The sequence below is a fragment of the Thunnus thynnus genome, chromosome 2 (genome assembly GCF_963924715.1).
Source record: "Thunnus thynnus chromosome 2, fThuThy2.1, whole genome shotgun sequence".
In the NCBI taxonomy this organism is placed as follows: Eukaryota; Metazoa; Chordata; class Actinopteri; order Scombriformes; family Scombridae; genus Thunnus; species Thunnus thynnus.
The window spans coordinates 37,399,143-37,426,748 of NC_089518.1; the positions used below are offsets into that span (position 1 = coordinate 37,399,143).

A 27,606-nucleotide genomic window follows, 5' to 3' on the forward strand; every position below is an offset into this window, starting at 1 on the left:
GTGTTTTTTAGTTACAGATCAGATCTTTTTAACTTGTTGTATAAAGTGCTCTATAAATTAAATGAGTTATTACTAAAATAAACATGTTGAGGCAGCAGAACTTCACTGCTTACACACCAAAAAACTACATATATGTCACTGGATTTATATTAAAACATAGAACAACTTTGCTATTCTGAGTTCTTTGCCACTAGTGGGGTAAAAATATTAAGTTTGTCCTGAGGATGGCACCGTAGGAAAAGGTTCATACCCATGTGACGTTTATTTTAGATCTGCTCGGCCAAACTGACACACATGATGTGACCAAAAGCAGGAAATAATGCAAGAGAGGGTGTACACTGTGTTGCAAAATGTTTTGTTTTTCTAAACTTTTTACTTAATCTGGTGAGTAAAAATAGTTTTTTGGGTGTGTTGAGATAATTTGGGCTACTTGTTGTTCTAATGACGAAGAGTTCAGCTGTAGTAAACAAAACAAAAGCACACTTGTGCAATATCACTAACATGTTACAATAATTGTAGTATTTTAAGGTGTATTTGATCTTATTTGTAAAACAAACAGGTGAGACTACACTGAAAATACAGACAATAAAGTACAATTTCAGTGCAACAGAATCTGTCATCAAATATAAGGGCAGGAATACCAAATACTGACATATATTATAAATATGGATCTTTCATTATCCTTTAATTAGTCAAACATTCTGTTTTTCAAATAAATTGACTTCATTCTTCTTGGCTTTTGTCTAAGAACATAAAATTGTATTAAATTGACAGGATTTGTAATAATTTCACATTTTAGTGATATAACTTTTGTTATATATCGTATATTCCAATAAATCAATCCATTTTCTCATTTAAGTACAATGATATTGACACTTTACTGAGTTCAGTAGGTTAACAACACATTCACATCATATCAGAGTTACTGTAGTTACGAGTTTCCGACCTGGAACTTAATAATACAGAAGTGTCTGAAAACCAAACAAACATGGCTGCCAAAGACTGATGTTGAATGTTGACTAATTATACCAACATATAATTAATATGTTGTTATATTTACACCACAGACTCTGTAACCAGATGCTAAACGTGTTGATGATGTGAATGTTTGCAAGTTGTTAACATGGACATCTTTCCGTCTCTACTGTCCATCATGTGTTAAAGGACGGATTCACAATATTTGTGAACACATTCCCCTCTTTTTGTTACTATACTTCCACCGCAGCTCAACAGGGAAACACAAAGAGGGAATTTGATGCTAAAAAGACTGTAAATGTAAGTAAAACTTTATTTATATAGCACCTTTTTTAACACAGGTTACAAAGTGCTTTACAGTGACATTGGGACACAAAGAAAATAGGACACAAAAAACCATGAAAGACACATTCAAGAACACATACAGACATACGAACACCGCAAGCATACAGTCATCACCCAGAGCACACGCTTGAATTTATGAAATGTTATGAGAAAGCGATTCTGAAAAAAAAAGTAGGTTTTTAGGTGTTTTTTTTTTTAAACAGTCAACAGATTTAGCTGATCTGATGGAAGTGAGGAGATTGTTCCAAAGTCTGGGTGGGATTGGGGTTAGGGTTTGAGTTGGGGTTAGGGTTAGTGTTAGGTTTAGGGTCAGGGTCAGGGTTAGGGTTAGGGGGTTGGGGTTAGGTTTAGGGTTGAGGTTAGGGGGTTGGGGTTAGGGTTAGGTTTAGGGTTGGGGTAAGGGTTAAGGGGTTGGGGTTGGGGTCAGGTTTAGGGTTAGGGTTAAGGTCAGGGTTAGGGGGTTAGGGTTAGGTTTAGGATTAGGGTTAGGGTTAGGTTTAGGGTCGGGGTTAGGTTTAGGGTCAGGGTTAGGGGGTTGGGGTTACGTTTAGGGTTGGGGTTAGGGTCAGGGTTAGGGTCAGGGTCGGGGTTAGGGTCAGGGTTATGGTTGGGGCTAGGGCTAGGGTCGGGGTTAGGGTCAGGGTTATGGCTCGGGTTGGGGATCTGATGGAAGTGGAGAGATTTTTCCAAAGTCTGGATGGGGTGGGGTCAGGGTTAGGGTCGGAGTTAGGGTTAGGTTTAGGGTCGGGGTTAGGGTCAGGGTTTGGTTGGAGTTGGGGATCTGATGGAAGTGAGGAGATTGTTCCAAAGTCTGGGTGGGGTTGGGGTCAGGGTTAGGGTCGGGGTTAGGGTTTGGGTTTGGGTCGGTGTTAGGGTTTGGGTTGGGGTTAGGTTTAGGGTCAGGGTTATGGTTGGGGTTGGGGATCTGATGGAAGTGAGGAGATTGTTCCAAAGTCTGGGTGGGGTTTGGGTTATGGTTAGGGTTAGGTTTAGGGTTAGGGTCAGGGTTGGGGTTAGGTTTAGGGTTAGGGGGTTAGGGTATACAAAAGCACAGTCGCCTTTGGTTTTTAGTTTGGCACGTGGTACGGCCAACAGGTTTTGGTTGGAAGACCTAAGTGACGGCATGGTAGTATACGGGCTCAGTAGCTCGGATATATATGCAGGAGCTAAACCGTGTAAGGCCTTATAAGTGATTAAGAGAATCTTGAAATCAATCCTGAACTTCACTAAAAGAGGAGTGATGTGGGATCTGTGGCCAGTCCTAGTTAATAGCCTCGCCGCTGCATTTAGTACAAGCTGAAGACGTGAGAGGTCAGCTCGGCTAAAGCAAGTGAAAAGGGAGTTACAGTAATCGAGACGGGGAAAAAATGAAGGTATCCACTTGATATGACTAACTCAGACTGCTGAAGCCTCATATAAGCTTCACATCAACTTTTAAATGACTGTGTGGACACACTGTGGATTTCGGCCTCCATCACTTACACTGAAAGCACATTTAAAGGATTTTAATATCGAGTATGAACAGGAGGAATGATTACAGCAAGGAAAACCTCTTTCACTGTTCATATGGACACCTGACTGCTGTTTTAAGACGGGTTCTCAACTGGTCTCACCCTGGGACCCACATTTTCCCACGGTCATTAAGTCGCGACCCACTGTTATAGAATTCAAACCAAGCAAATTTATTTTTTTCAAAAATATCCTTGGAAACACACGTATATCATTTTTTAAACATAAATACATATATATGTGTATGTATGTATGTGTGTATGTATATATATATATATATATATACACACACACACACACGTCATATTTGCCTCCGAACAGCAACACAAACTTAAAGTGAACGTCAATCACATGATGGCTATGGCGCAAGACTGCTGCACATCTCTGAACGCATGCCTGTCAAAATATTTATTTTTTCAAAATAAAAGACAAGTCCAACATCAGATGCGCATTAAATATTATTTTTGATCGCGACCCACCAGTTGAGGAATCACTGTTTTAAGACACACTTGAAAAACTGTGAACCCGTCCTTTAAAGACAACCGATGACTGTCTAAACCAAACATTATTTTACTTTATTACAAGTAAACTGAAACTTTCTTCCTTTTCCAGTAATTATTCTGTCACGTCTGTGATAAAACACATGTAACAGCTGTTCATACGAGTGAAAACCTTTAAATAAATTTGTCATTATTGTAACTGTGGTGTTCAGTCTAATTATACTGATAAAACAGAAGACTGGAAGCCACTATAGGTAATTGGGCTACTTTTATGATTATCAGGTTGGGCTCTAGCCTGTGATTGTCCTACTTTTTGTCAGTGATATCTGGCAAAACTGGTTGTAAACATAAACTGCGTAACTGTAAATTATAGTGTTTTTCTCATCCCAGAGCTGCCGTTCACCACATTTTAATTGCGCAAGTTGTGTTTGCATAGGAGGCTGTGGACCAGCAGTGGTTTTCTTTTCACACACACATCTGACGGGTGTCACTTACAAGCATGGAGCAATTTCCTGACAACAGACTCTGTAGAGGGTTGAGCTAAGTTCATCGACCACTTCCTCATATGCAAATTTAACCCATCAGACATATAAATGACACGTGTTGGTGTTAGTTTGTCTTTAGTTCATTTAAATAAGGGAAATACGTGGCTGCAGAACATGGTTTTTGGATGACAGGGAAGAGCTGGCTTTGTTATTTATTTTTGTGTTACCAGTGAAGATGGATATTTGGTGTCTTAAACAGCTTTCTGCTTGGACAGTTGTGAGCCTCCTCTGTGTCTCCTCTCATAGTGAGTTACCCACAAAGCTTTTCATTAGAAGAGCTGTGTGTTTTGAATTAATTAAGTTATAGGATGTTTTTTTTTTTACTCTAGAACAATTAGCTTTCTCAGATATGTAATGCGATGGATCTAGATTTAATTTTACCATGAAAGAACTGCTTTTCAGAAGGAAAACAACTTTAAATTAAGCTTCTAAACAGAAGATGTAACTTATATTAATGCTGTCTGTCATTGTTATCTGAGTCAAGTCTTTCATTTTGCTTTTCAGCTGTGAATTCTTTACAAATTATCTTTAAATTCAGCAGCAGAGATTTGATGTTTTTACACGTTTCTCCTCCTGTTTCTACCAAACTAAAGTGTTTTTATGTTCATGCTCAAGTCAAGTTTCCAACCTTTTATGGCTTTTGTTCCTGTAAAATGAAACAACTTGTGACAGATTAAATCAGATATGTATCAACTGAGTGATTTTCCTTTCTCTGAATGTTAAATTTGAATTATTTTAGAGGCTTGAAAGAATAAAACGATCCAGTATTTCACAAGAAAATAGAAAAATAATCATAAAATGTCTGGATCTTGATCCTGACACTGAATTAATCCACATTTAAGATGTAATGTAGAAACAGATATGGTGTCTAGATGTCTGCTTTAATTTACAACATGCTCAAGGTCATATATCTTAAAATAAAGGTTTAGATTGTCAAAGACTCATGACGGAGGTTTCTGATGCTGATAAGCAGAATCCACAGATGTATTTCTAGTGTGAATCTTAACTCTAGTTTTCTGTGTGTTTGTGTGTCAGAGGTGACAGTGAAGGACACTGACTTGAACCTGTGTGAGAAGGATGACAAAGTGTGTGTCACCGACTTCAGAGACTGCAACCCCCGACCGTCAACATCTATACTGAGTGAGTCGACACACTTGGTTGTTCTTATCATTGTCGGTTTTTATCTTGTTTTTCAGTGGCTTCTATCGCTTCAGTTTGTTCAAAAGATAAAGAAACTCTGACCTCAGTTTGACAGTTCAAATATTTTCCTACACATAAATAATGACTTGACGGTAAACTCAGTCGTCTTGTTACAGAACTTAATAAATTAGTTCAGTTTTATTTATTCAGGAAATCTCATTGAGATCAAGATCTGTGTGTGAGAGAGAGATCTGAAACCAAGTCACATATACACACGATAAGACACACACACTCACTAATTAACAATCATAAATGTTATTGATAAAGACATCAGCTAGTAAAACTCTCTAACTTCAAGCTGTGTTGCAGTTTATTCCAGTAGTGAGGTGCAAAGTACTGCACTGAGCTCAATAAGGATGTTAAAGAGGACACATTTGTTAGTTTTTTTGTGTTTTTCTGTTATGTTTTTTTTTTTTTACTGTTATAATGTTGGAATATAATGTTCAACATGGTCAAAGATTGAAAGATTGTGTAAAAATGCTCCCTGAAAGTCAAAAGTCAGGGCTTCAACCTGCTCTGAACGCTTCTTTGTAAAGTTACTTCCTCCTCGAACTAACATTAGATCATATTATCAGATCTGATTGGAACAGATGGATTTAAGAAGTTTATATTTCGAGTAAAGAAGGAGAAAAAGAAGTGAAATCCTGCTATTATAGTTCGTTTACAAAACCTGAAAGTAAATTGATATTTGCTGTCGTGAGAAATCTTCAGGTCAACCACAACTTCATCATTCAACTCAAAACTTGTAAGAGAAAGACTCAAAACATACACTTGAAGCCGGTAGAGTTCAACCTGAATAGGTTTACTGTTCATAAAGAGCAATACGAAGCAAACCGAGGCCTTGATACCTGCTGCAAAATCATAAAACAATCCCACCTAAGACTCCACCTCGTTTTTTTTATAACCATATTCAAAACTATTCTGCCATTATCGCTGAGTTCATTAGTGACCTTGACGCTTTGGTAGCGATTCAAGTATGATTCATCTTAGACACAATGGTGCCTCACACTTCTCTAAAATGTATCAGTTGCACGTGGCTTAGAGATAATAATGTCTCTTCCACTTTTCTCAGAATGAAAATGTGCTTAATGACCTTTTAATCACCTCACACAGAACCAAAATATTATATATTACTGATTAGCCTTCTGATTAACTTCCCTTTTTGATATAAATGCTGTCTTTGCTCATTCACTGGCACATCCGTTTGATAAAGGAGAAAGCAACCTCCACCACACAGCTTTGCCTTTAAAACAGCAGCAGTTCTTCTTCTGTTGATTTCGGCGTTTCGGCTACTTCTATCTGTTAATCCCAGACTGACTCCGTGATGTTGAGATATCAGAGACCATCTGTTGCATCTTTGTTCTTCTTGTTGATGAAGATAGTTCTTAATGACTCTGGCTGGATGTTTGGACTCGTTGTCCTGCTGCAGAATAACTTTAGGACCAATCAGACGCCTCCATGATCGACTGCATTATGAGGAAGAACGTTTTGCACAGTACTGTACATGACACATTATGATACTGTTGCTCTTGTTGTTTCCCTGCAGAGACCCTGAACATGTCTTGTTACTACCAGATGTCAAACAGATCTGTGACATGTGAGTGGGGTCGGTCTGACGGCGCCACTGAGTCTGACGCCTCTCTGATCTTCAGCAGGTAAACACTCAACACTGTAATTCATGTCGAGCAAACGCCCTCATGTCTTCATCAAGATGATTTCCCTCCTTCTCTTTCTTCTCTGTCTTTTGCATCTTCAGTGACGATACAGTCATCTCCTGTAAGGGCATCTTCATCCCGGTAGCCAAGCTCAAAGTGACAGCCAAAGTGAAAGACTACACGTTGGGGAGAGAGATCTGGTTCCAGCCTCATAATGTGTATCTGTACGATATAAGTGAGTGGCTGTCTGACTTGTGAATCACTCCGCTAACCAGACGTTACCGTAATACTCTCGTCTCTTCGCTTCCTCTCCTCAGTGAAACCCTCTCAGCCTGTTTTAGCTCTACACGGCTCCACTGAGGACTCTGTCACCGTGTCTTGGAACGGTTCACGCAACTGTCGGCTTCGCTACAGAGTCAACAAAACTCACACATGGACTCAGGTTACGGAGACATACAAACTTGTATTTGTTGTTTATACGATATGATACGAGGACACTGTATTGACCTACTGTCATTCCTCCTGTTCATACTGGCCTTTAAATGATCCCTTACTAAACCTTCCACAGTTTTGCGTAAAAATGTATTTGGAAGTTAATCAGAAGTCGTCCAAATGAGTCAAATGAAGTGGATATATTCCAGAGTTACCTTTTACTAACGTCTCACTGCTACTCAACAGAGAAATACTCCATCCAGGGAAACACAAAGAGGAACATTTTTACTAAACTACAAATACGTTATTCAGCACAAATAGTGTTTTGTTGTTGTTTTTTTTTTAAACGAATATTTGTTTCATACAAATATTTTTAAAATTATTTGTTTTTGGGAAGAAAAAAACCAAAACGTCAAATACCAGCGAGCAGGTCAGTTATAGTCGCTATCTCAGCGTCTCTCCTCTGCTCCGCTGTTACGTCTATCAGCAGGTCTCAACGAGGGGAGTCACATCCACCTGCTACATGACGCACATTCCTTTAATTTTCTAAAATTATAAGTGTAATAAAAACAGGATTTTTAAGCCTCTTTCCACTTTTATTTGAATACAAATACAAATACTGGGCTCTCTGCACATCCCTATACTAAACACACTCTAACTGTGGACGGTATCCACTTAATTTGACTGATGCGCATGTCTTACGCCTCACATTAGCTTCAGATAAACAAGAGGACTGTGGATTTTGGCCTCCATCACTTCCATTAAAAGCACATTTGAAGGATCTTTTAATATCCAGTATGAACAGGAGGAATGATTACAGCGAGGAAAAACCTCTTTCACTGTTCATATGGACACCTGACTGCTGTTTTAAGACCTGTGCTTTAACTACAATATAACCGTTACACGCCAAACACCAAACCCTCCCCTACTAGCATTGCATGTTTAATTATAACCTCAAGTGAAAACTAAACACTCACACTTACAGTCTTGAGCATCTACGTGTCAGGAGGTAGAAGGCAAGTGTGTCCCACTTCTGAAGAACGTCAACACTTAACCCACTTCTAACAAACTTCTCATAAAATTACTTCGAAGCGACATTCACAGCCAAGTGAACAATTCACTCCGGCATACTGCACCTCACCAGTGCAGCTGTAGGCAGAAATGAGTCAAGCTGGTTTTGTGACTGATAATAATAAACACACATGAAAAAGTTTACAATGTTGGATTCAGCTTGATGAGACTGATAAGAATATTATTGCATATCTGACACAGGCCGTCCATCCAAAGTAGTCAAACAAAGTGGATATCATCCAAAGCGAAAGCCTTTTCAGGACAAATGTCCCTCTTTTGTCACCATTCCTCCACTGTAGTTCAACTGGGAATCACAAAGGGGGAATCTGTGCTAAAAGACTAACGTTGAATGATATGTACTTGATATGACTCATTTGAAGTTTCATATTAGCTTCAGATAAACTATTTTTGCACAGAAGGAGGACTGTGGTCCATCAATTCCATTGTAAGTGCATTATGAAGGGATCTTCTAATGGTCAGTATGAACAGGAGGAATAATTACAGCAAGAAAAACATGTTTCAGTGTTCATGTGGGCTCTTGACTGTTGTTTTAAGACAGAATTTATCTTTTAAGACTTCATCCTTCCTCTGGTTTACTTGTTTTGGACCTTGTAGCCTTTGCAAAATAAATAAGGAATAGAAACCACAGGTTAATACTGACAGTAAAGTAGCAGCAGTCCATCATTTATCTTCTTTTTTGTGTTTGTTAACAGCAGATTGCGTCCAGTCTTATGTTGCTTTACTGCCTGTTTTTCTAGACTTGCTCACTCACTGTTATGGTTCAAAACCAGTTGTAGTGATCAGAGGGTTGTTTGGACGGAGGGAGGACGGCTAAAAGATACATTTACGGAGCAAGTCAGAAGGTTGGAGGGTTGAGAAGAAGGCTGGGAATGAAATAGGACAGAAGGTGTATCTTTAAAATCTGTTTTGCTTAAACATGACTGATGGAAACACAAACCTTTTCTTTTCTTGTTATTTTTTCTAAAACTGTGCTCTTGATTGAGTCTTTCTGCTTGACATTTTTCTCTCTTATCCTGCGTTTACAGGCTCCAGATTTGATATCTGCACATTCACGTCAGAACTACACGATCAAAGACCTTCTGCCGTTCACCGTCTACAGAGCCTCTGTGGCCTGCAAGGAGGATAACGGCATCTGGAGCGACTGGAGCTCTGACATCACTGTGAGGACGCTGGAAAGAGGTAACAGTTTACAATCACATAGAGCAAAAACCCCATGACGAGAAACCTGAAACGATTTAAATACTCTCCCAGCATGCCTGGCACTGCAAGAGACAACTCCATAAACCAGTGACGTTAAATCAGTGTTTTTAACGAGCTGTGGTTAACTGAGAGTGTTAACTTGTGTGTCTTCGCCAGCGCCCTCCAGACGTCCGGAGGTGTGTTACAGAGTGGAGAAAACAGACTCTGGTGAACGTCCTCAGCTGCGTCTCATGTGGAAGGTACATTGTATAAAATACTTGGAATAATCATCTAGTTTCTTGTACGATACGATAAGTTATCGTCTTTAAGTGTCAAGTTCTCGCTTGACTTGTTCGTTTTGTTCAATCTCTGGAAAACAGATTTGATCTTTGTAACATCCAAAGTGTCCCAGAAAAATCTTTGAGTTGTTGTTCTTTCAGTTAAAATGTGTTAAAATCATAGACTGGATAAAAATATGGACGTAGTCACCGTGACATCACCCGTTGGTTACTGAAGAGCGGTTTTGAAACTCAAAGTGAGCCGCTACAGCCGTCGCCATCTTGGCAGTGCGTGACGCTGCCTAACTCCCAGCCAATCAAAAACGTGCAAAGAGGAGGGCCGAATGGCTGAAACAAGTCACCTAGCGGCTGGCGGACCTGTCACTCAAAGCAGCCATGTCCTTCATTATGTATAACTTTACTTATACTTTGCTTAATAAAATTTAAACGGGTGAGTTATAAAAAAATTCACCCCCCGTACAGTTGTCATGAAAGAGGAAATTAGCTAGTAAACAATAAACATGTTTATTTCTGCTGTAAAGTTGGACATTTTAACATGGGGGTCTATGGGGATTGACTCGCTCTTAGAGCCTCAAGTGATCATTCAAGGAACTGCAGTTTTTGGCTTCATTTTACAGCCCCGGAGGTTGCTGCTTGGATAAAATAGTCTGTAAGAAGCAAATGTTTATCTTTTAAAGCTGTTGGAGGGAGAACAGCGCCCCCTATCTGTTTTGTGCTGTAAAGCAATAAAAATTTCCCTCCAAATCTGACCCAGTGGCTCGAAGTCAATGTGGCAAACAAGCAAAGAAGCTAATAATATTCTTCCGTGTGTGTCCATGTGATAAAAACAACCTCATCTAAGTTGCTTAGTAAGAGCGAAATTTCATTATGTGTTTGCTCTAAAAGAAAGTGAGACTTTATCAAGAGATACAGATACAGGCGAATACTTCAAACACCTTCCTCCTCATAACCAGAATTTACTCTCATTATAACGAGAAAGTCTACTCATTTAAACACAAGTATCTCATTGTATCCAGTTGTTTTTCTTCTTATTATGAGAAAAATCATCTTGTTAGAACAATTGTTAGAACTCTCACTATAACGTGATACTTTCTCGTTATAACATGAACGTTTTCTCTCGTTACGCTATCGCACGAAACAAATGTCGTGTAAAATGTCTTTGTGCAAACGTCTCGTCTCTCAGGATCTTGACCTCAGTGAGGCCGGAGGTCGTATCCTTGGATACCAGGTGAGCTACAAGCCGGTGAAGGAGTGGCCTCTTCAGGACAGAACGCTGATTCAAAACGTCACAGAGGTGACGGCGCTCCTAGTGGTGGAGGAGGGGAACTGCAACGTCACGGTTAAAGCCTTCAACGAAGCCGGATACGGACCTGCTACGTGTCTCAAGATCGACACACACAGACAGAACAGTGAGTGGTTATTAAACATACTGATACTAGATCAATGTCATGGTAACAAAGTTTAAATTAATAGTGAAAAACCATCATTAAAGTTATCATATTATTATCACACAGCTGAATGTCTCTGCTCAGTTGCCAATCATGGTTCAACTTTTAAACGTAATGTTATTTATATGTAATAAAGATTGCACTGTAAAGTTTTGCAATATCCTGTGTACGTGTGTGTGTGTGTGTTGTTATCAAGGAAGCTACACAGCAGTGACAAGATGTTCAGATAAAACTGAAGGCCTCTTTAGTTTAATGCTTGTTCCTCGTTTCATGTGTTACGATGTTTAACTGCACAGGAAACAAACTACTGACCTGTGAGGAAAGCAAATCGACTGCAGGACTGCATGGTCATCGCATTTACTGTGTGGCAAATTATTATTGTTTTGGTCAATATTTAAATCTGTGTTATGGTAACGTAACTCTTATGCAAACGTTATTCAGCTGAGTAACAGACATCTTACAGTATATGAGTATATATATGTATCTTACAGTATACTCTGAACTAAACTGGATAAAGTATGAAAACTTTTTTTAAAAAAGTATTGGGGTTTTTTTAGTTTAAAACCATCATCAGGAGCAGGTGGAGGTGGCAGTTTAACCCTTTCATGCATGCTGGATATTTGGAAGCCATCTTGAACCATTTAAGTTGTAGTACGATGTCCCAACCACCAGGTTTTGAACCCCCAAAGTGTCATCTACACTTCCGTCTGAATAATATTTTTGACTCTCTGTGATTTTGATATTGAATCATAAATTCAAAATGGCGGAGGGTGGAGGAAATGCACCGAGTAGCTCAGGAATATCTGTTACATACTTTTATTCTCAGAGAAAAAAACAGGTAAAATTTATATTCTTCAACTACATAAGATGTTTGTCCGCTGCAGTGGACGTCATGCAACAAAGGGTACATTCTGTCTATTGGGCCTCGGTCTTGTTTCTCAAATATCCTCTGTTGTTATCTAATGTTCCTATGTGTGTTCATACCATTTGCTGCCAATATTCACATCTCTGATTTCAGACCTGCTCACAAGCAAGTGAATGCATCACATTTTAAATTACATTGTGCATCTTCAGTGTCTTTTTTAATACTACCAATGGTGGGCATCAAAATTTGAAATTTACATCCCCTACACATAGTAGTACCTTAAAAAATCTAATTTTTTCATCTATCTATCTATATATATATATATATATATATGTGTGTGTGTATATATAAGCGCCCCGACTGGCTCTTCATCAGGCTTTTATTTTTGGCCTCTTTGCCTCCAGGTTGATGTTTTGAAACATTCAGTTACTTGAATAACTGACTGTTGCTCCAAAGATCAAATTTATTCAGATTATTTTTTGTTTCTCCCTACATGTGTGAGCTCAAGAGGACGAAGCACACAGAAGCATTTTCGAATTCTAGAAGCAGCGAACATTTTTCATAACTTTTTTTGATGAAGAAAAAGAGATTTTTTTTATGCTACTATGTGTAGGGGATGCAAATTCCAAATTTTGGTGCCCACCATTGGTAGTATTAAAAAAGACACTGAAGATACACAATGTAATTGAAAATGTGATGCATTCACTTGCTTGTGAGCAGGTCTGAAATCAGAGATGTGAATATTGGCAGCTAATTATATTGGTTTGTTGGCGTTGCTGATTATGTTGATGAATATAGAGATTAAGTTGTTCAACTATTATTTATTATGACACTAATAATCCTGCTGGTCTCTGCAGCTCTCCCCTCAGTCAGGAACCTCTGGGTCTCCAGTTCTGTGAAAGACCTTCTGGTCCAATGGGAGATCCCCGCCGTCCCGCCTGTCAGTCATTATGATGTTCAGTGGCGCCCAGAGACACGTCCGTCCACCTGCTGCTGGACCAGAGTGGGCGGCTTCAACACCTCCGCTGTCATTAAAGGTACAGAAAAGTCTAAAAAGTATTCAGCAGTGAAGATTCTTACTGGTAACACTTGACCTCAAGTCCCCTTATTAAGCATGAATAAACAGGATGTAAACTGCTAATTAATGGTTTATCACATATTAAAGCTGCTGTATAAACAAATAACCAATGATGATATAGTAAAAAACATTTGCATTAATATAAAATGTCTTCATGAGAGAGGTTTTAACTGACAAATACTGTGCATTAATAAAAACTTAAAGCTTGTCCTTTTATCTGCTTATGACTACATTATAGTGTTAATAAATGCATAATAGTGGACTTTAGTGATACCCCCTTTTATCATTTCATTGATAAAAGAGAAAAACTTTGAACTTATGCATCATTCAGCATGACTGTTACCACATGAAGGAAATAATATCTGCTGACACATGATGTTTCTGCTTCGTGCACACATTGACAGGAAACTAAGTTAAAAAATATGTTTTTAAAAAAAAAAAGATAAAATCGTCATTTTTGGTGAGAGACTGTGCAAACAAGTCCTGGCAGCAGGTGGACCGGGGAGGTAGTTATTTACACACATCTCATAACTGAAAGTCAGATATATATATATATTTTTGCACGTCTCATGAAAGAAGCATGTCTGAGTTCCTCTGTAATCTCACACCATCTGCAAACTGTTACATACATATTTACCAAAAGCGAGCACAGCTCTTCTGTACTTCCTTCGTAAGGGCTGCAACACAAACTGTATCATAACGTGATATTTGTTACGACCGGCTCATGTTTGTCAGATTTGTGTGAAGTTGCTGTGGGAAGTGTTTCACAGTAAAGGCCTTCCTGCAAGAGAGAGTTGCACTGTGTTTGCTGAAAAAGCTTTTACTGGGAAAACAGCTGCAGGACTGACTCACACTCAGTTGATGTCAGTTGATGTGAACAGTGTGCACGCTCTGTGTATCTCGTGTGCGTGTGTTTACAGATGTTGACCCTGATGTTTCCTACATGATCAGTGTGTTCCCCGTCGTCAAGCAGCAGTGCGGATCCCCTCAGTCGCTGGCTGCCAGTCTGCAGCAGGGAGGTAAACATCATCATCAACACCGCTCTCTACCTCTAAGCAGGGAACTCATTTCTTACTTCTGTCATGTTTTTCTTGCTGTAATCATTCCTCCTGTTCATACCGACCATTAGAAGATCCCTTCTAATGTCCTCCTTCTGTACAAAAATGTGTTTAAAAGTTTATATGAAGCTAAATGAGTCAAATCAAGTAGATATCTTTCAACGTTTCAGTCTTTTTAGCGCTCAAGTCCCTCTTCTTGTTACTATACTTCCACCGCAGCTCAACAGGGAAACATCACCACATGTTGCGTAACACCACAAGTTGATACATACATGCAAAGGTCAACATGTGAAGTTAGGAAATGAGGGTGTGGTTAAAAAGTATCTAAAGGACAATTTCACAATTTTTCAAGTCTGTCTGAAAAACAACAATCAGGAGCCCGAATGAACTTTGACACACAAATCTTTCATCTGTGGAAAAAATCAAGTAGATATCTTTCAACGTTTCAGTCTTTTTAGTGCCAAAGTCCTTCTTTTTGTTACCATACTTCCACCGCAGCTCAACAGGGAAACACAATTGCTAAAAAGACTGTAAATGTGTCAGATATCCACCTGATACGACCTGACTGCTGTTTTAAGACTATCCTTTAATATTTACTTACAGCACCTTCACAAAGGACTCACTTTATTTTATCTTTTGGCCCCTAAAACTCCCTTTCGGAGGTTATCTCACAGCTCACGATGCTTCAGTCACTTCCTGTTTACATAGTTTGTTGCCTCTGACTTTACAGATGTTTCCTTTCAAACCTATTACCACGTTACAAAAGTGTTTACTGACTTACACAGAAAAAACTTCCCCAGTGACGGCTGACAGGATGTGTTTTCACGTTTTTCTCAGCTCTGATGGAGGTGGTCAGACTGAAGGTGGTGGACGCGACCAAAACGACAGTGACGGTGGCGTGGGCGTGGCAGAGGAAGACCGCACCAATCAGAGTGAACAGATACGCTTTGATGCTGAGGAAAGACGCAGAGACGCAAAGTACGTTTTTCTTCTCAAACATGTCGCTCCGGCAGTCTTTGGCTTAAAACTGACCTTTATATAGCTCATTAATGTCACAGTATAACAGCAATAAATGCATATTATTACTTATCATTGGATTACTTGTCTTATTATATCACTTGTCTTTAAGTTTATCTTCATTTTTTGATTGCCGTCAGCATCTGAATGTGAATGGATTTCGAGTAAATTGGAAATATACGAATGAATACTGATAATATTCCTTCTTTTCCAGCTCTGTTGCTGTGGCCGGACCAGTGGCAGCACACCTTCCTCCACCTGGAACCCAACACTGAATATTCCCTCCACCTGTTGGCTGATAACGTGTCCAGAAACATCATCCCTGTCAGGACACATTTCGGTGAGTTTCTCTGGTTCATCTTCATGAATATTATTATTAAATAGATGTTCTGTGGACTTCCTTAACATAAACAATAATGTCACATTCCAGAGATATTATCTAACTAATTAGAGCAGAGATCGAAGAGATACACTATCACTGTAGTGTAATTTTGAGTACTAATGGTGTAAAAGTACAGTACGTACCATTACATACATGCATGTACAGGATTTGAAGTAAGGAAGTAACAACCTGGGAACTTAAAGGACAAGTTCAGTGTTTCCAGTGTGTGTTAAACCAGCAGTCAGGTGTTCATATGAGCAGTGAAAGAGGTTTTCCTCGCTGTAATCATTCCTCCTGTTCATACTGGATATTAAAAGATCCTTCAAATGTGCTTTCAATGGAAGTGATGGAGGCCAAAATCCACAGTGTGTCCACACAGTCGTTTAAAAGTCTCTGTGAAGCTTCTATTCAGCTTCATCAGTCTGAGTTAGTCATATCAAGTGGATATCTGACACATTTACGGTCTTTTTAGCATCAAATTCCCTCTTTGTGTTTCCTCGGACAGTGTTTCCCTGTTGAGCTGCAGGTGGAAGTATAGTAACAAAAAGAGGGACTTTGGCACTAAAAAGACTGAAACGTTGAAAGATATCTACTTGATTTGACTCATTTGGATGCTGAAGCTTCATATTAGCTTCAGATAAACTTTAAATACATTTTTTGCACAGAAGGAGGACATTATGAAGGGATCTAATGGTCAGTATGAACAGAAGGAATGATTACAGCGAGAAAAACATGTTTAAAGTTCATTTGAGCTCCAGACCCTTGCATGTATGTATCAATACATGGTGTACCGGTACATCGTTGGTACAAAAATACCACTGTAAATTATGCGGAATTACGTTGGATGCTGCGTTACCAAATATCCTCGAATATTAAGGTAATAAAACTGTTTTGTCATTTTACTCTTTGGCCAGAAAATTGTGCTTTTCATCCTTCATAACTGTTAATTTGTCACTTGTGTTTGTTGTAAAACATAAACAAAGCCAAGAAAACAAATTTCAAAGGTGGAAATCTCATTAAATGATGATGATTCAGTCACTATTATGTGTGTCTGTGTCATTATAGAAGAAAACCAGAACTATCGCACCTTCACCTTCCCTTGTTTACTGTGTTATATAGAGCGTGATGTCAGATTTATTTTATTTTGAAACAACAAAGTTATAATAATATGTTTTTCCTCTCCAGATGAGATTCCAGTGGTGGCTGCAGTCACTCCTCTGCTGCTGCTGGCTGTTACTGTGCTCATCATCTCCATCCTGTCCAGGACTGTGTGAGTGTTTATGAGTCCATGCACGTTCTTCACATCAGTATCTCTGTCATTTCATCTGTAGTCTGAACAGCTTATGAAAGATTAAAGACGCTGCAATGTTGAAAAGATTATCAAACTTTGCTCCAGGCGTCGAAATACACTCACCAGCATCAGACTGGTTCATTTTATGGTTCTTTTAGTTGCAAACAAAATGTTAATCATTGTTCTTGAGCTATACTTTCTGTAGACGGAATTTAAAGATGAAAATTCATAAAAGTGATGTTTAGATATTTAAAACTGTATTAAAGCTGCGTATAACAGCTGTAGTATCTCATATTTTACACTACAAGCCAAATAAGGAGCAAAAGGGCCTGATGCACCGTACATCAATCACAGCAACTAATCAAAGCCTAAAGCTGCGTGTTCGTTCCGTACAGGAGTTAAAGGCTGTTCCTGGTTTTCTGTTATTTACATCCTGTTCTGATGTCAGATGCTAAACGTGGTCAGAGTTCCAAAACTTGAGGTGAACAAATGTAGAAATGCTGCCTGCAAGACAAAAGTCAGGGCTGTTTTTTTTCTACCTTGCTGACGAGCTGACGTCAGCTCATTGCACATGCCCATAAACGGCCGTCTGGTCCTTGGTTGCTAAGGTTGTTGCTAAGGTTTTTTCATGTGTTGTCCGCTCTCGTATTTTGGACATTTGGAGTAAAGAAGGAGAAAAAGAAGTGAAATCCTGCTACTATAGTTTGTTTTGCGTAGCCTCCGGAGCCGGAGGAAGCTTCCTGAAGCTGACCAATCAGAACAGAGTGGGCTCATCGGGAGGCGGGGCCTTAAAGAGACAGGAGCTAAAACGGCCTGTTTCAGAGAGAGGCTGAACTGAGGGGCTGCATAAAGGACCAGTATGAGATAAATAAGGAGTTTTTAACTGGAAATCATGCAAAGATATTCCAATAGAGCCCCAGATTAAAACTATAAACCTAGAAATGTGCATGATATCTTTAAGCAGATCAAGGGGGAGAATATGCCCTTTGAAAAAAGTGAATTTCTTGATCCAGTTGTCAAATTCTAAATACTGTCAATAATGTCACCTACAGGTACAAGTCATACTTCTTCCCACGGATCTCCAGCCCTCGGGGCAGCACCACAGGCCAGTGGCTGATGTACCAACATCACGAGGTAATCTGTGTCTCACCTCAGTCTAAATGTGTCACAGAAAACATCCATTTGTTTCATATTCAGAACTCAAGACCAACAATTCTGTGTAGTTTTCCTTCTTTATCAATCTTCTAGAAATGAGTCTCAGTATCTTGAAACAAGAGAGAATCAGCCTGAACACTGCTAGAATAAAAAAAAGTTTAGAGTTTGTTCCTAGAAAATTCTCAGATATGTTAATTCATGTTCAGTATAAATTGAAATAATCCAATCTAATTGGCAGTGTATATAAGCTTGTTGTCATAAAATGTCTGTATAGTCAAGTATTGCAGTAAAAGTACATAAGTATTATGAGCTTGATGTAGTTAAAGTATTGCAGTAAAAGTACATAAGTATTATGAGCTTGATGTAGTTAAAGTATTGCAGTAAAAGTACATAAGTATTATGAGCTTGATGTAGTTAAAGTATTGCAGTAAAAGTACATAAGTATTATGAGCTTGATGTAGTTAAAGTATTACAGTAAAAGTAGTGGTTTGGTCCCTCTGACTGATATATTATTATATATGACATCATTAGATTATTAATAGTGAAGCATCAGTGTTAGAGCAGCATGTTACTGTTGTAGCTGCTGGAGGTGGAGCTAGTTTACACTACTTTATATACAGTTAGCTAGTTTAGTCCAGTGGTTCCCAACCTAGGGGTCGGGCCCCTCCAAAGGGTCAGCAGATAAATCTGAGGGGTCGTGAGATGATTAATGGGAGAGGAAAGAAGAAAAAACAAAGTTCTGATACACAAATCTGTTTTCAGTTTTTGGACTTTTTCTCTAATCTTTGATTTTTGCTGAAATATTGGATCATTTGAACATTTATTGAAATGAAAGCATGTGAGAAGTTTAGAGGGAAAAATCACTATTTGGTGGAGCTGTTAACAACTCATAGACATGTGAAATGTGACCCCGACTACACACTGCTTTTTGTAAGACGTCAAAAGCCAAAAAGGTTGGAAACCACTGGTTTCATCTTTAACAATGTGTTGTATTTTAAAAGCTTGTTATATTATCCATTGTGTCAAATCTTCATCTGAAAAGTAAATAAAGCTGTCAAATAAAAGTACGATATTTCCCTCTGAAATGTAGTGGAGTGGAAGTATAAAGTAGTATCACATGGGAATACTCAAGTAAAGTACAAGTACCTCAACATTGTACTTAAGTACAGTACTTATTTACTTTCAGTACTAACGATGGAAACACTAGTAGAGCTGCAGTTTAATCAGCCTGAACTTTCTTTAATCAACTAATCTTGTGTTCATTTCTTCCCTCCGACAGAGAACTAGAGAGAGAAGCATCCTGGATATCGAGGACTTCCAGGTGACGGATGGACTCAGAGTGAAAAGCGTCATCATGGTGGGACCGAACTCGCAGCCCTCCATGGAAGAGGACCTGCATGAAGACACGCCGGTGCTGTCGCTCAGTCACCTCATCATCAAGCTGGACCTGGACTACGTTTCTGACAGTCAACCAGACACGGAGCAGCAGCCGGATTCTCTGCAGTCCTTTCATCCCAACTACACCGTGAAGGGCTGTTACCCTGACGACACAGTCTTCACGTCTGAGGAGAACCGAGAGGCCAACTATCAGACGCACGGAGTCAACGGCTAATCTCCTCAGAAAGAGGAAGAGAGCAGGCAGGTTTCACATCAGGAGGGAACTGCTGTAAACTCATGAAGTCACGGCTAACGCAGACAGTTGTTTTTATCAAGACGACCTGTGAGGCCCAGTGTGTGGTAAACTCTTCCTGATGTTGAAACGGAGAATGGACGGACTCTTATCTGATCTGTGAGTCAGATGCAAACAGTTGCTTTTTCTGCAAAAAAAAAAACACTGCCGATGGAGACGCAACCAACGGCGTCGGTGCTTCATGCTCGGTCAGCGGCGAAGACAGAAGACTTCCAGTTCAATCAATCAATCAATCATCCGTTCAGTACGTCACAAATTACCGCACGGATTTCTCCTTTATTGGGGAAACTGGTTTCAGTGCAACGATCAGTCGATTAATGGATTAGTTGCCAACTATTGAATTAAGACGTTTTTCTCTGATTCCAGCTTCTCAAAGATGAATATTTCCTGTTTTCTTTAGTCGTCTATGACAGTAAACAGAATATATTTGGGTTGAGGAAGTCGTCTTGGCTCCGGAAAACATTTTCTGAAAGTTTATAGACCAAACAACAGATTAATCTATAATGAAACTAATCGTTACAATCAGTTTATCATCTCAGCAATGTGAATACCAGGCGGAGGAGTGTGAGATTGCCAAGTGTGTCGAAGTGTGATATCGATGGTTAAGCTGCAGTATCTTGTCAAGATTAGAAAACTGTTTAATATCACTGTGTAACTTTTCTGAAGGTGCTTGAAAATTGAAAAATTCAGACTTTTATTAAAAGTAAAGTTTATTTTTTTAAATATGACTTAAATCATGCTTTAAAATGTAAATGTTGCTTTTGTTACACTGTAAGTATCGGTGCTGTTGACATTGTTTACTGTGAAAACGTAGCTGTGGGTTGGTCCACACAGCTCATACGACTGTTTGTGAAATAAATAAATTGGCGCTCTTACACATGAGTGATACAAGCTTCCTGTTTTCGTCCGGTATTTATTACCCAACAGTGCACAATTTCACTATTTCCTCCTTGTCAAATCATCAAACTGCAAGTTCTCAAATAGGAAATCAGAGCTGAGATCCAAATTGAGCATCTAGTGTTTATCACATTTCCTCATTTTGTGCACTCTGTCTTCTCCTTTAACGTTAGCTACTACAAAAGTCGGGTTATTCCTCACACAAGCAGAGCTTTTTATATGATCGGGAGTCATTTATCAGTAAATACAAACCAAATCAAAGCGCTGTGTCGAGAAGCGTCCTCCATCGTATCCGGCGACGTCATTGACTAGCAGCTGGTTTGTGGTAATTAAGCAGCAACTGTTCGGACAGCTGCTGGTTTTTTTTTTAGACTCATCTGACAGTTTGCAGGTTTACCTCAGCCGGCTGGGAGGTCGCAGGCTGAAGGTCAGAGGTTAGAGTTCATGCCGATCCAGTGTCGGATCAGCTGGTGGGCGATGGTCTGTCTGGGAGGGACGGTGAAGGTCGGACGGGATCCTCTGAACAGCGAGTCGATCACCTGCAGGAGAGAGAAGGTTTAATTTACAGAGTAAATGTTGTCTGTCAGTACGACGTGTTTAAATGCTTTAATATTCATTTTATGATTAAATCATTCAGATAATCATCAAATCAAGACAAAAAAGACATTTTTATCCTGAATATTTATCTATTGTCAGTTTTTACAATTTTGCCAGAGAAGCATTTTTTAAAAATTTATTTACAGGTATTATAACTGAAGTAATTGTAATTTTCTATTTAATATTAACAAAATAATAACATTTAACAATAGATTAATGTCATTACGTTACAGTATTACATTTTCAACACATGAATTATAATTATTACTGGTAGTAGATGTAGTGGTATAGATCCTTTAAATGTAATTAGTAGTGTAAAAATAACTAAATACATTTACTCAAGTACAATTTTGAAGTATTTGTACTTTACTTGAGTATTTCCATTTGATGCTACTTTATACTTCCACTCCACTACATTTACAGCTTTAACTACTTTACAAATTATTAATACAAAATACAATCAACTAAACCAATTCTGATGTTATATTATAGATTAAGGAAACTATAGCAGCAGTATATAAAGTACTTACAATGAGCTGCAACCTTAAAGTGATGTTTACACATTAATGCACCCACAGTTATAATCTAATAATATAATATATATGATTCTGAAATGGGCAACTCTGTATAATTTGTACTTTTGGTACTTTGAGTATATTTTCATGTTAATACTTTACTAATATATAATATTATATAGTATTTTACTTAAGTAAAATTTTGACTTTTCTACACTGTGGTATTTACTACTTCTCCCGACACTGAATGTATTCATAATAATTTAACAAATTTATTAAACTGCTAATTATTGAGACTGTTTATTAATTTAATATTTTTGTTTGGTTTTGTTTTATACTTTACACTTTTGTATTTTATTGTGCTATGGACCCTCCATGAGTTGTGCCCTTAATAAAATTTGAATTGAATTGAAATATTAATGTTATTCTAATTATACAATTATTATTATTATTATTGTTTAGAACAAACTAACAATCTTCTTGACAACTGAGCAAACTTAATTTGCTGATGAAAACTATCTCTCCATCTATTTCTTTATTATTATATAATTATTCTAGTTGTTGTCATCAGTGGTAGTGTTGATACTATTATTATTATTATTATTATTATTATTATTATTATTATTTTTATTATTATTATTATTATTATTATTATTGCTGTTATTAGTGGTAGTTGTACTAGTAGAAGTAGTATTCAATTTGACATGTTTGTACCTGTTGCCGTGGGAACCACCGAGCCTCCTCGATCTCGTTCTCGTCCACCCTGATGTCGGTCGAGATGGCGACGGCGAGGCAGCCGATCATGAGGTTAGAGGGCATCGGCCACGGCTGACAGGAGACGTACTGAACCGGTCCGACCTTTATGCCGCTTTCCTCCTCCGTCTCCCGCCTCACCGCCTCCTCGATCGTCTCCCCTGCAGGAACACGAGGGGGGGGGGGGCGGCCATGTTTGTATGACTCCATGTATACATGACAGTGCATGCTGTCATTTTAGGTCAAAGACTAAATATAAGTATAATATAAGTAAATACTAGTGAAATGTTTGTGTGTGTGTTTTGTGAGGACTAATTACTAGAGTTTTAGACTTTTAAAGGGCTGCTTGAGGCTTTGTTGTAGGTTTTAGGTTCAAGTTTAGAATAAATTTAGGATCAGGGATAGTTGAGGGATAACTTGTAGTGTTTCCCACATTGTTTGCAGACTCTGCAGTTGAAAGATCCTGTCCAGACGTGTGAAAATACTCTGCTTTGACTAATAATTGTATAATGTGGTTTTTCCGCAAAGAAAAGTTAAATCACCTTGTTAAGAACACTTAAGATAACTATGAATATAATAAAGTTTATATGCACTGGAGGCTTCACGTTTCCCCATCACATGTGTGTAAGTTACATACTGGACCATGATTGGCTCCAAACTAGTTGTGATGTCACAAATCCTGCTTGTAGGTTCATTATTAAACTCAGATTTAAGGTGAGAACAAAGAAACTTTCTACTTTCAGCAGATTCATCTGGAAACACAGAGGATATACGTGAGATCACACATCTGTGCATTGTAGTGGTTGTAAAGAAACTCTGAAGTAGCAGATAACAGCTTGTGTGTTGTGGGGCGTAAAGGAATGTTACGTGTCTGTAGACAGAATGTAAAACATATTTTAGAGGTTGTTCGATAGCATAAAAAGTCAAAGGAGCAACAGAACCGGATGCTGATTGGCTCGAGGCGAGGTGATCTGACTTGTTAAACTTGAGTAAAGTATTCATTCTTATCCCCCGTACAGAGACAAGAGGAAAAAGAAGAGAGACGAGAGGGTTTCTGGTGAGTTCTGACTATCTGACAGCTGCTATATTAGCTGTTTGGGGCAAATGAACACAAACAGTCAAGTGGTCAAATTCTCACAAATGACACCAGATGAAAATTTGCTTCACTAGTCTGAACACACAAAGCGTAAAGCCTTTCAAGAATGAGCGAGTGTCAATAAGGGACCTACAAACATTGTGTGTGTGTGTGTGTGTGTGTGTGTGTGTGTGTTACCAGGCTCTATGAATCCAGCCAGACAGGAGAACATGCCGACTGGAAAGACCTTCTTCCTACCCAGTAAACACTGGTTTCCATCAGGATGAATCACCAGCATGATGACCACTGGATCTGAAAATACACACAGCATGAAAAAGCTGCATTTAGACACATGGAGATGAGATCATTTTATTAATTATTTTATTAAGTCTAAGGCTGCACCTGATGATTATTTTCATGATTAACTGATCAAGTTCCCAGAGTCCCATTTTCACAGACTAAGAAAACCAGCAAATATTCACATCTGAGAGGCTGGAAACACAGAAATTTAAGTATTTTTGCTTTAAAAAAAGAATAAAATAATAAACTAGTTATCAAAACTGCTATCAGCTTCCTGCCTGCAGTCAAAACAAGACCCGCCAAGCAGAAACGTTTCATTTTACACCACTCCCATAACAAAATGAAATATAGAAAAACCACATATGAATTCAAACTCTGATCTCATTGGCTGCTATGAACTTGCATGCATTCACGAGTGAAACGTGTGAACCATCATCAAGATAAAGATGCACAGTCGTACCGACTCGTGGGTAGCAGGTGTTGTGAACTCCCTTCAGACTCCTGCAGTTGGCGTTCAGGCAGCTCCTCTTGTATCCGCCCTCCTCCAGCTTAGTGCTGCCGCCGCATGTCGGACAGAAGCTGTAGCGGCTGTGCCAGGCCAACACCGCCCGAGCCTGAGCCACCACTCCTGACGCACCGAGAAACAGAAAAAAATATTACTATGCTGATTTAATTTAGCATGTTTGGCTGTAACGGGAGAGAGTGCACAGTGAACTCCGCAGTCACACATTTCTCCGCGTCGGTTAGGCTAACCCATTGTTGCTAACTTTGGAGCTAACCCCCTTCACTTTTCCAGCACTTGAGGAAACAACAGACTTGACTTTTTAGCATTTATTAACTGTTACACACTGGAGTCTGAACTGTAGATTTACTGCCAGACTGACAACTTACTGCTAACCTTTTCCTCTGCTCCGCTCGTATCCACCGTCACTTTCCTACAGCTCACTCTTTCCCGCTCGCTAGGCAAACGTACTACGCAATGCCGTATTCGTTAACGGAGTTACGCTACCAATAGTTTCCCAGGCAACGACACAGTGGTTGACTCACGTACCGGAACAACGCTGCACAGACACTCCCAAACACTATTGATTTCCGAATCAATGGATATTTGGCGTTATTTTTGACATTAAAAAATATTTTTTTGGCCTGGCGGGAGTTGTTGTTATAATTATAGGAGAAACACTGATTCAGTAAACGTTGAGTACAGTTAGACCCAGCAGTCTCCATTAGGTTGGGCGAGTTCAAAGTTGTGAAAACAACGAGGGTTTTTGAATACTCAGATCTTCCTCTGCAGGCTTACTTGAGATCCATAAGGCTACCCAAAAGAAAACTGGAATGCAGCTTTCCTCAATTACGCTCCCAAACTGTGGAACGCCTTACCTAAAGACGCTTTAAACGACACTTAAAAACATATCTTTTTACCCTAGCCTTTCTATATATTTAAGGCATTTTTATTCTTTTTCATGAATGATTATGTCTTTTACTTAAGATTTTTAGCTGTGTTTCCTCTCTTTTAATGTAATCTCTCATCTGTCTTGTTTGCCTCCTTTTATTCTACACATTTAGTCCTGTTTAATGTTCTGAATTATTTTTGTTTTTTTGCTTTTATCATTTGTTTTTTTATCTTTTCAATGTGACACACTTTGAGCTGCATTTTGTATGAAAGGTGCTATACAAATAAAGATTATTTTTATTATTATTATCATTGTTATTATTATTATTGTTATATTTGGATTGATTGGTTTGTAGCTCCAAATGGGTCGGTGGACGAGTCTAAGACACTGTTTTGGAATGACGACCAAAGATTTCATTAAGTGTCTCTCACAGTTTGGTTCATATAAATGACAGCAAAAGAACAAAATAAAGTAAAAAAATACTGCATCTTCCTCACCAGCCTCTTCCTCGCTGAGTTTCAGCAGGTCTCTGTTGGGTGTCTTTGGGAAGGAGCAGTTCTTCTCTCTACAGCGTTTAAGAAGTTCCGCTGCGTCTTCGTCTGTGTTGATGGCGAACCAAGCAGCAGGCTCCCAGATGCCTCCGTCAGTCTGCAGCGAAGAGGAGGAAGAGGAGGGCTTTTTCCTCTTCTCTACTCCGAGGAAGATGAGCACAGAGTCTGGTTTCTGGAGAAGGTCTTTAACATCCTCATATCTGAACCGACACAGCCTGGTCTCCTCCTGTTAGAATCAGATCAAAACCTGAATATCCGCATCACTTGAACTACTTACTGGTTGCAGCTTTACTTTCCTTTTCAATTAGGAAGTGACTTTAAAAAGTAAAAAATAACAAGCAACATACTCAGCTAAATGTTACTGTCACAGTGATTCAATGTTTCATCATCTATCTGTGTGGGTGATCTATCATATCAACTATCAATTTATAATTGTGTCCATAGAACATAGAATAAAGAAAGTCCTCCGCCGTGCATCTTTGTAGTTAGTTTAACCCATAGTTAGATTAGTCTCACCAGCCTGAAGCATCAGTACAGTTGCTATGGTTACCCACATTTCAAAATACTTTGAAAACTACTTTAAGATGACCCCTTGCTGTTCTTGTGTGTCCTGTGATCAGTACAGCAGATCGTTCAAAACAGATCATTTCCAAAAAACTGGCGATCAATCGTTCAACAGTAACGTACCCCCGCGCTGCCTTCCTCCTGCAAGCTGCTGACCATGGGACTGAGGTTGGAGAACAGGATGTAGACCGTGTCCGGGTCGTTCTGTTTGGCCTCCAACCAGCCCGTATCCGTCCTCTTCCCACTCAGCCGGTCCAGCGTCTCCCTGCTGAAGTAGTTCTCCTGCTGGCTGAGGTCGGAGCCCGGCAGGATGCGCCGGCAGCCGTCGTCCGTCCGACTCAGCAGGTTGGAGACGTGTCTGTGGCCCCAGAACTTGGCGATATCGTAGGCGGTCTGTGACGAGCTGTTCACTGAGAACTTGTCACAGCTTGAAGGAGAAAGAAGGGGAAGCAATGAGTTCATCTAATGTAGGTTTAGTTTCTTCAGGGGAGGAACACGATGTAATTAAAATATACAGCTTTCATCATCATAAAAACCGCAGTGCACTACCGATATGGGAGTATAATAAAATACAAATACTGAATTACATTGATTGTGATGTACAGTTTGAAAAAAACAAAACAAAACAAAACAATACAATACGATTACCTAAAAATGGGTACAGCTCTGGTTTGCTTTTAGCCAGCACTTAACCTTTGTTGTAAAAGATTTTATATCTGAAATTAATTTGATTTTTAGTTGGTAACGTGTTGACAGTCCTGTATGGAGAAGGCTCAAAATTTAGATCTACGATATGATATTTTACAGTTGCCGTTCACCGTGCTCCTCGTCACTCTGGTACTGTCTTGTCTTTGGATATATCTAGAAAGAGGCTCGGGGGGGCTAAACTGTTGATACATTTGAAAACTAATTTAAGAAAACAAAAAATGAGTAAAGCTCTCAAAACTAAGTAGATTGTATTTTTTCAGTATGTGACAGTGTAGTGATGCCACCGAACAGGCTTTTTGTCCATTATTTTTAGTGCCTGATTGTTTATATATTAACACAGCAAAAAACATGATAAAAAAGTCATTAAACAAAGGATTCTGTATTTTTAACGCACTAATCCTAAAACTATATTTTGTTTTACTGGTAGAGAAGTGAGACTGAGATAAGTAAACACAAACTGCAACAATAAATACAATCAAATAAAATAAAGCATGAATGACTAAAATATAGTTTTAGTCATTAATTTATGTCTAAGTG

The 27,606-nt window shown here is 38.9% G+C and overlaps 2 protein-coding genes across 4 annotated transcripts in view; one reads left to right on the plus strand and one right to left on the minus strand.

The window, feature by feature from the left end:
- Positions 1–20,597, plus strand: LOC137169734 (interleukin-6 receptor subunit beta-like). 2 transcript variants are annotated; one of them, XM_067573067.1, is made up of 15 exons: positions 1–384; positions 4,910–5,014; positions 6,621–6,729; positions 6,831–6,964; positions 7,047–7,171; positions 9,279–9,432; positions 9,610–9,692; positions 10,915–11,140; positions 12,902–13,081; positions 14,043–14,141; positions 15,018–15,158; positions 15,412–15,537; positions 16,765–16,849; positions 17,923–18,004; positions 19,305–20,597. In XM_067573067.1, exons 3-15 carry the CDS (start codon positions 6,632–6,634, stop codon positions 19,635–19,637), a joined length of 1,866 nt encoding a protein of 621 aa, XP_067429168.1. In that variant the 5' UTR covers positions 1–384; positions 4,910–5,014; positions 6,621–6,631; the 3' UTR covers positions 19,638–20,597. The 2 variants fall into 2 exon arrangements, with proteins under 2 accessions (XP_067429168.1, XP_067429160.1); XM_067573059.1 differs by lacking the exon at positions 1–384 and adding an exon at positions 3,880–4,119.
- The window catches only part of nudt12 (nudix (nucleoside diphosphate linked moiety X)-type motif 12), an 18,027-nt gene continuing 3,471 nt past the window's right edge, over positions 13,051–27,606 (minus strand). Inside the window, exons 3-9 of one of the 2 annotated variants that reach the window (XM_067573085.1) lie at positions 26,485–26,788; positions 25,744–26,023; positions 24,313–24,480; positions 23,751–23,864; positions 22,439–22,638; positions 21,010–21,151; positions 13,051–13,069 (exon numbers count right to left, since the gene is read on the minus strand). In XM_067573085.1, coding sequence (XP_067429186.1) covers positions 21,041–21,151; positions 22,439–22,638; positions 23,751–23,864; positions 24,313–24,480; positions 25,744–26,023; positions 26,485–26,788 — 1,177 coding nt within the window. In that variant the 3' untranslated portion in view covers positions 13,051–13,069; positions 21,010–21,040. Of the gene's footprint in view, positions 13,070–20,608; positions 21,152–22,438; positions 22,639–23,750; positions 23,865–24,312; positions 24,481–25,743; positions 26,024–26,484; positions 26,789–27,606 lie in introns of those variants that run through there. The other variant, XM_067573075.1, reaches the window with a different exon arrangement.